General features: G+C 47.9%; 1 protein-coding gene across 2 annotated transcripts; it reads left to right on the forward strand.

Moving 5' to 3' along the window:
* The first annotated feature begins 217 nt into the window (after positions 1-217).
* On the forward strand, positions 218-7087 carry LGALS4 (galectin 4). Of its 2 annotated transcripts, none has more exons than XM_081334526.1 (9): positions 218-382; positions 1608-1696; positions 2162-2363; positions 3083-3217; positions 3860-3907; positions 4021-4050; positions 5853-5941; positions 6096-6255; positions 6802-7087. In XM_081334526.1, the coding sequence occupies exons 1-9, from the start codon at positions 338-340 to the stop codon at positions 6946-6948; spliced, it is 945 nt and encodes a 314-aa protein (XP_081190652.1). In that variant the 5' UTR covers positions 218-337; the 3' UTR covers positions 6949-7087. The 2 variants fall into 2 exon arrangements, with proteins under 2 accessions (XP_081190652.1, XP_081190653.1); XM_081334527.1 differs by lacking the exon at positions 218-382 and adding an exon at positions 496-525.
* Positions 7088-8882: the final 1795 nt, after the last annotated feature.

An 8882-nucleotide genomic window follows, 5' to 3' on the forward strand; every position in this document is an offset into this window, starting at 1 on the left:
AGCATAACTTCACTTCTGTTGTTAGAATTCCCATCATCCTATCCTGCATCGTCTGAGTGAGAATTGTGAATTGGAGGTCCGATTTGTCGCAAGCACCAGACTTGAGGAAGGTGGGGGTGGGTGGGTGGGTGGGGCTTTATAGGAAAGGTCCCTAAGACTTTCCTAGCTGGTCCAGGATACCCAGAGCAGTGGCCTCTATTTCTCAGGACGGGTGGGCTGGTGCCACCTCCTCTGTGCTCCACCCTTTCTTCCTTGCTTCATATAAAAGCCATAGATACGGTGGCTTTGCTTCTCCCTCGGGCATTGATCAGGACTAGCGGCTTGAAATAAGATCAGCATGGCTTTCCTTCCAGCACCTGGCTACATGCCTGTTTATAACCCGGTAAGTGTCTCTCTCCCACCTGGTCTTAACTTCATTATATCTTTGCAACAAAATAATTATACACCGGATGGAGAAATACTGAAAAGTGGAAGGATGGATGATAAAGATGGCAGAACTGATCTGTCTGAATCAGGGATAAAAAAGTAAGTACTTCTATAAAAGATTGGAAATTTGTTACGGCCTTTTTTTTTTTTGCTGAAAATGGACAATGGTGATGTCTGGATTTGCTGATTGAAAAATGGCCCGAATGTGGGATATTCTAATGTAATATTATTATGAGACAATAAATTTGTGGAGTTTTTGGTGGTTTCTGAACTTGGTTTCCTTCGAGCTGGGAGAACGCCACGGATTTGAGTTGAAGCCTGAGCTACGTATATTTTCTTGGGACAATAAGTTGGTTTGTAACGGCTATAGGTCGGAAATCTATTTAATCATCTTTTTTTTTCTATTTCTACTATTCATTTTTTTATATTTTTGTCTTTTAACTTTTCTGTATTTTTTCATGTATTTTGATAAATAAAGGGACAATATTAATACTACTTTTAAAGGGACAGAATTGTGCTGGTCTGAAAGTGGCAAGCAGATGTTGGCAAGCAAACCGTGTTTCTCTCCCCCCCCCCCAGGCTCAGAGACCACCAAGAACTCTACAGTTCAACCCTCAGCTGAAGAGGTTCTCTTCTATTGGAAGAAATGAAAAATGCCCATTGTTTTTCAGAATACATTGGCCAAACTCCCTACACTCATCTGGGGTTCAATTCTCCTCCCCCCCACCTTTTCAATACAATTCCTCCCATCCAATGTGCCGTTGCAACAGCCACCTCAGCCACCCACAGATGAAACACGGTTCTCGTATAAAAGCTCCAGAAATGCAGAGAAAAAAGGTCTCACCAGCCTGTCCCAGTTGGCACTTTCCTAGAAGTTCCTCCAGTGCATGGAGAGATCCGATAAGAGGCTGGCATCCGGCCAGTCTTGCTGAATCCACTGATCACCCATAAAGCAGAACCGGTCCGTGGCTGCAGTTCTGCTGCTTCCTCCACACTTTCCTTCGGCTGCCACATTGGGGGGATTAATCCTTAGCAGAGACCCTCTTGGGTGGTCATGGGTTTGACCCAGAACCTCGTGGAAAGGCTAATACAAGCCACGGGTCGCAGTTGGCTGGTTTGAAGGTCAAAGTTGTGCTTTGCAGTAAAGTCACTGGCTTCATTCCTTGCTTTCTGCCTTCCAGACTCTCCCTTACCATCAACCTGTCCCTGGTGGACTCCATCCTGGAATGTCTGTCTATGTGCAAGGCAAAGTGCCCAAACACACCAAAAGGTAATGTGCTTTGGGGGCTCACAGGAACGGCAAGAACCTACCTGGTTCAAAATATTTCTCTAAAATATATAATATATAACAAAATATTATTTTGTTATGGGTACTTTGTATAGTCCAAATCTGATATCAAGATTATCGCAAAACTGGCATGGATGCATTTGTACACGGACGTGGACATTTTCTGCTGTTAGACTCTCAGGTGTTGGGTTAGAGTTTTCACTCTGACCTCGAAAAGTCTTTCTTAATTCTTCAGATACCGGTAGTTCCATTTCCTGGTTCTTCCAACTCCCAACTCCTAGGGGAGTTCCTATGCCCTGAGGACTAGGAACTTGATTCTTGTCTTCAGGCAAACACTGGATTCTAGCCTCATGGCAAAGGAGAAGCAGGAGGCAGAACTCTACTCCAAGTTTCCTGCACCTCCCTTTAATTTTCCTTTTTTTTCTTTCCCCCCTCTCTCTCTACCAGATTCCGGGTGAACTTTGCCTGTGGCCAGCACGAGGGGGCTGACATTCCCTTCCACTTCAACCCTCGCTTTGATGGCAAGGACAGAACTGTGCTCAACACGTTTCAGAGTGGCAGGTGGGGAAACGAAGAGCATCACAAGATGCCCTTCCAGAAGGGCGAGCATTTTGAGATCATCTTCGTTGTCAATGACATTGGGTACCAGGTTGGTACGCAGGTTCATCTTTGTTCCTCCGCGGCTCCCCCGCCCGAGAATTCACCCTTGGTCTGGAATGAACCACAAATGTATTTAATACCGATTTTCCCAACTTCATATCTTCCATATAGGGTTTAAGGGATGTATAGGTAGTTCTCCTTTAGCAACAACAGGGACCTGCAAACTTAGTCATGAAGTGAAGTGGTTGCTAAGTGAAAACGTGTCTGTTTGTGATCAGACTTCAGCTTTTGTTTGCTTGACAGACCTGTGAAGTTTGTAAGTGCCAGGATGGGTCGCGAAGTTACTGCTTCATCACGGTTGTAGCTGCAAACAGTTACTAAATGAGAACAACCTGTTGCTAAAGAAAAACATTTTGGTCTAGCTAGGGCAGGGGTAGGCAACCTTGGCTTTTTTAGGACTCGTGGACTTCAGCTCCCAGAATTCCTGAGCCAGCCATGCTGGCACAGGAATTCTGGGAGTTGAAGTCCAGGAGTCCTAAAAGAGCCAAGGTTGCCTAGCCCTGGTCTAGGGGGAGAAAAGGTTATTGGTAAAACAAAGACCTCCCCCTTTTTTCATGTACAACTTTTGATCTTTTTAATCCCCTCGGTGGCCACTCTGCTCAGCTTTGGGGTGGGATGTGTTCCTGGCAAGAATAAACAGGTTTTTCCTTCAAAGAAAATGGACCGTCTCAACTGAGCATTGATCCCTTTGGCTTTGCCCTGTGACAGGTCCTGGTGAACAGAAACCCCTTCTGTAGCTACGGGCACAGACTCCCCCCACGAAGCGTGCAGGTTGTGAGCGCTGATGGAGACCTGGAGCTGGAATCTCTGACCGTGATAGGAGGATCAATGATGGGGAACATGGTAAGTGTTTGCATTGACAAGTCGGCAACTCCTGTTCCTTGCTCTCTCTTTGGGAATGGATTCTGGGTTGGTTCAATCCCGCATTCTCTTTCTCCCCTCTGATCACTCTTCTTGACCCCCCCCAAGAATGGCCTCCCCCTCTGGCTCCTCAGTTGACATGGTGTACATCTCTGCATGCTAGCAAGGGTGATCCTCGGACCAGCAACTGAACTGGGAACACATTTACCCCAGGCCAAGGTCCTGCTGGCCCCCCTTGCAGAAGTCCATAAAGCAGACTTTCTCAACCTTGGCAACTTTACGTTGTGTGATCTCAACTCCAAGAATGACTTCGAACGGTGTGTGTGTGTGTGTGTGTGTGTGTGTCAAACTGCCAGCCTGGGGGCCGGTTGCATCATGCAGAGGCCGTGCCCACCCCAGCTTTTTTGGCAATGCGAAAAAAGTCACGATACATCGCGACACATCGTGTGACACGGCGAGTTGGACACCCGTGGCTTAGAAGATCCCCCGTACAACTCTCCACAACCAATCCAAGTTAAAAGTAACCTAGTTGAGCAAGTGGTACAAAGGCACCCAGGAAGGCTTCAACTGACCTGGCTGAATATGCCACACAAACCCAGCCACTCTTGTCTTCCTCTCCTTTAGGGTGTGACGCCAGGCCCTGGATATGGGCCACCACCACAAAATCTTCCTGTAAGTACTCGGAAGGGAAAAAAGGGAGCAGCGGGCCAGGATATTCAGGGCTAGCGGTTTTAGGAGAAAAACATGGAGTTAACAAAAGCCTCTTTGCGTTTCTTTCCCATCAGATGATGAACTCTCCGACAGTCTACCACCCAGTAAGTACAAAGAGATTTTTGTCTCTCCTTATATTAGCCTGAATTTGCAGAATGGGACAGAAACCAGTTTGTGCGTGTGTGTACAGGTAGTCCTTGACTTACAACAGTTCATTTAGTGACCATCCGAAGTTCAACAGCACTGGGAAAAAATGACTTGTGACCATTTTTCACACCTACAACCTTTGTAGCATCCTGGTGGTCACGGGATCAAAATTCAGACTCTTGGCGATTGCCTCATAATGACGATGGTTGCAATGTGATGGGGTCAGGTGAATCTCTGCAACGTTATGACAAGCAAAGTGGCCGTGACTAGGGGGGCTTTTGCCCAGGTTCGCCTGGTGCGCCAGTTGCGGCCCTATCTGGACCGGGAGGCCTTATGTACGGTCACTCATGCGCTCGTGACCTCTCGCCTAGACTACTGTAATGCTCTCTACATGGGACTTCCCTTGAAGACTACTCGGAGGCTCCAACTGGTACAGAATGCGGCCGCGAGAGTTGTCTTGGGAGTTTCCCGGTACTCCCATGTTACACCTTTGCTCCGTGAGCTGCATTGGTTACCAGTTGTCTTCCGGGTAAGGTTCAAGGTTTTGGTTATGATCTTTAAGTCCCTACATGGCATGGGTCCGCGATACCTCGAGGACCACCTGCTGCCGGCGTCGACTCCCCTCCGCCCTGTGCGCGCCCACAGAGAGGGCCTCCTCAGGGTGCCTCCTGTCAAGGAATGTCGACTGGTGGCCCCCAGGGGGAGGGCCTTCTCTGTGGGTGCTCCGGCGTTATGGAACCAACTGCCGGTTGAGCTCCGGATGGCATCAGACCTCCGATCCTTCCGTCGCGGGTTGAAGACCCATTTATTTGAACTAGCGGGTCTGGCCTGATGGGGGTACATGGGTTTTTTATAGGCTTGTTTTATTATTTTTGTTTTAACTTGGGCACTGATTTAATTGTCTTTTAATGTTTGTATTGTTATTTATATTTATGCCCTGTGAACCGCCCTGAGTCCCTTTGGGAGAAGGGCGGTATACAAATCTCAATAAATTAAATTAAATTAAATTAAAGTCAATGGGGAGGTCAGATTCGCTTAACCGTTGTGTTACTGACTTAACCACTGCAGTGATTCACTTAACAGCTGCGGCAAGAAAGGTCATAGGGTGGATCAAAACTCACTTAACAACTGTCTTGCTTAGCAACATAAATTTTGGGCTCGGTCATAAGCTGAGGACTGCCTGTATTCAGGTGGAATTCAGGGAGGCTTATACTTCCTGGTGTTTGTCTTGGAACGTGCTCACTGTCCTAAAATTGACCTCAAGCCACTCAAAATAGAGTTTTCCAATAGTTCTTTTAATCCTGTGTTGTTTGCACAAAAAGCAAAGCAAGCGTGCAACTAAGCTTAATTAGTTCCTTTATATTTGTACATATCCTTGTCTAATTTCAAAGTTCTCTTACTACAATAAGCTATGCCCCACAAGGCTACTCAAGTTGCTGTAAGCATGGTTGCCCAGGATGCCATCTTGATTATTTTGACCACACCCTTCTTAGCAAACAAACCATTTGAACATGTCTTACTTTTGAGGCCAAAAATTACTTGAAGTAATTTTGAAGGAAGAGATGCTTGTAACCACCAAGGAACGCAGGAAAAATCCATCTAAGACGAGATCCTGGAAGCTGCCTTCTGCGCCATGTGGTGGATCCCCTGCTTGGCAACCCAAGATCGACTGGATTGCAGTTACCTTGATCCCCAGCTAGCAAAGGACAAGAGCCGGATGGGGGCCACTAAGCGTAACCTGGATTCGTGTCTATTTCAGACGGTGCCCTACGCAGGCGACATCCCTGGCGGTCTGGGAGCCAAGAGGACCATCGTAATACGAGGCTCTCTTCCGATGAACTTTAACAGGTCTTGGCTGTCTTTTTTTCAGCATGCATTTGGGGATTGGAATTGTTCTCAGAACTGACCATTGTTATTGGAGAAAAGGGTAGGAGGGAATAATCGGATTTCCCTTTATTTAATTCGACAATCTTCACGCCTGCTTTTTATTCTTTTTTCCAAGGTTCCACATCAATTTTAAGGCTGGCCAGGATATTGTTCTGCACATTAATCCACGCATGGAAGAGAAAACGGTAGTGCGGAACAGTTTTCTTAATGGCTGCTGGGGACCCGAGGAACGGGACCTGCCCTTTAACCCTTTCCAACCTGGGCAGTACTTTGAGGTGAGTTGGCTTTGATTCCAGCACAGAGGGGTCTCATCAAGAAAGAGGTGAAAAAAGTCAATATGGCAACCGATCCCTGGTTCCTATTTTATCTGGCTCATGGATGTATCTCTGGATTCCAGCAAAAAGCTAGACCGGTTGGCTGCTGAGAAGGCAGGCAGTGGGGAGTATAAAGAAGATCCAGTGTGGTGCCTCCAGAGACGGAGCACTCCATCTCCCATAATTCCAAGCAAGCACAGCCATGAGGAACTGAAATCTGAACCTCTGGAAGGATGTTGAGATGAATACCCCCTCTAGTGTTTAAGAGTGGAACTGCTTCTCCAGATAGCCATTCAGAATCTCTTTTTACTTCTCTCCTGGAAAAAATGCATTGCTCTTGGTGCGTTAGGGGGGAGGAGAAAAAAGGGTGGCAGTTGCAACCCCTCATTAATAAAGCTCCAGCACTTATGTATTCTGGGTGTCTTCTGATTTTGACGCAGGCTCCAGGACCGAAGTTGATCCAGATGTGCTGTTTCGGCCACACTAACATCTTTCTTCTCTTTCCAGCTCTCACTCCGCTGCGGCAACCACCGATTCAAGGTTTATGTCAATGGCCAGCCTTTCTTCAACTACGCCCATCGTTACCACAATTTTCAACAGATCAACACCCTCCACATCGATGGAGACGTGGTCCTTTCCTATGTCCAATACTAAGCATGGCGGCGGAGGGTGGGGGGAAGGTAGCATTGGCAGAGCCCCCCATTTTTCTCTCTTGAGATCTGCCAGGAGACTCAGAGTCCTGCTGGATTGCTGTAGTCTACATAAAGATTTTAATAAAGATACTTTAATTTGGCTTTTGTTTTGGAACTGCCGTTGATATATAAGCAACAAAATAGAGAGCCAAGCCAGACACTGTCATATCATGTTTAGCTGGCTGCCCTCAGCTGACTAAGCCACTGTGAGCTGCTTTATTTAGTTGCTAAATGCATTCTTTATTTCCTGAAAATGAGACTGAAAAAACGAGGCCCAGAGACCGTTTGACCCTAGAGTTCTCTCCAAACCTGATGGGACCTAATTTTGCATCAGCAGCCAAGCAAAATTACAACCTGATCTTGCAGGTGACTCAAAGCGAGCAAGCACCGCATTCTCCCACAGCCAGTATTTATACAGATAGTGGATGACGTCAGTAGCCTGTGATTGGTCGAATCAGCTTACCTCAGTTTTGGCGGGCTTTCTCAGTCTCCAGGCAGATTTTCCTCATTCCCTCAGGGGGTGCCTGGCGACTAGGAATGTCCAGCAGCCTCTTGTGGTGCCCTTGAGGTGGCAGTGCCCACCACACCTACACTCAACACTCACAGCCACACTCAGCTCTACCTGTTTAACTCAGCCTGGCCCTCTCCCTGTTCTTCAGAAGGCAATTCCTGCCTCCCTCTTGGGCGTCTGCTAGTCCATCTGGGCTTCCCTCCAATTGGGATCCCCAACCAACCTCCCCTGGGGGCACCTGGCCGGGGGAGGCAGTGTGGTGCCAGCCCTGTGAGGCAGGCCAGGCCGGGGTTCCAAAGTCTGCCTGTTAATGCTGCTTTCATGCGAAGGTCGCAGCCTCAGAATCTTCCAAGCCTGGTTGGGCTTCCCACCTTCCTCTTCGGCCTGGCCTGAGTCGTTCTCCAGATGGATTCGGGTTTCTTTCCCTCGCCCGACTTGTCTGGGCAGCAGCTGGTTCCTTCTGCCCCTTTCAGGGGGGAGCTGGAGGGCAGGCCTGTTTTGTGGATGGGGCTGAAGCCCCCAAAGAAGCCCTGGGCCCTTGATTCAACCACAGCCACAAGCATGGCTTTGCATCCCTCCCTCTGCCTTCTGGGGGGGCTCTGCTGAGACCCTCCCCTACCAATGCAATCTGAAGCATCTGTGGGGCAGGAAACAGGTGCAAGACCATTCTAATTGGGGGCACAGCAGCCATGCAAGTTGATGCCTTTCACTCATGGCCAGGTCTTCCCTCCCTCCCTCCTCCATCTCTACTATCACCCGGCATTCCTCAGTTTCCCCTTTGTAAACACGAGGAAGTGAAAAGGACGGAGGATTCATCAGTGGTTTTAGCAGCAACGACCCAGGTGACAGGCTCAATAAGGCCTCAGACTCGCTTCAGGATCTCAGAAAATTGAAGGTCTTGCAACTTGGCATGAGAGGAACCGGCCACTATCTCTCTTGAATGGGTGTACTTCCTGGCTTTTCTTCTTGCAGACATTTCATTGGCTGTCTTGGGAATGAAACTTCTGCAAGAAGAAAAGCAGGCTCAAAGGACCTAACAATTCAACCTAGACCATGGGTAGGCCATCTTGGCTCTTTTATGACTCATGGACTTGGCTGGCTCAGGAATTCTGGGAGTTGAAGTCCATGAGTCATAAAAGAGCCGAGGTTGCCTACCCCTGACCTAGACCCACACTATGAAAAATTATATGTCCCCGAAGGAACCCATAGTTCAGGTGAATTAGCTGAAACACATCTCACTGTTTAGCAGAGATCCATCTCTCCTTAAACTCTCAGAGCAGAAAAATACACATATTACATTCAGTCATGCCACCACCACCACCCCCATCCTCACTTTTGGAGGGGGGCGGGTTCTCTATTTTTAGACAGGCTGAGATGTTCAATGT

The sequence above is a fragment of the Vipera berus genome (assembly GCF_964194415.1).
Source record: "Vipera berus genome assembly, chromosome: 9".
Lineage (NCBI taxonomy): Eukaryota > Metazoa > Chordata > Lepidosauria > Squamata > Viperidae > Vipera > Vipera berus.

Coding starts and splice junctions, on each gene's coding strand:
- LGALS4 (XM_081334526.1), top strand. CDS start 338: ATGGCTTTCCTTCCAGCACCTGGCTACATGCCTGTTTATAACCCG. Junction 2,364..3,082: donor TCAATGACATTGGGTACCAG/GTTGGTACGCAG, acceptor GCCCTGTGACAG/GTCCTGGTGAACAGAAACCC. Junction 4,051..5,852: donor CTCCGACAGTCTACCACCCA/GTAAGTACAAAG, acceptor TGTCTATTTCAG/ACGGTGCCCTACGCAGGCGA.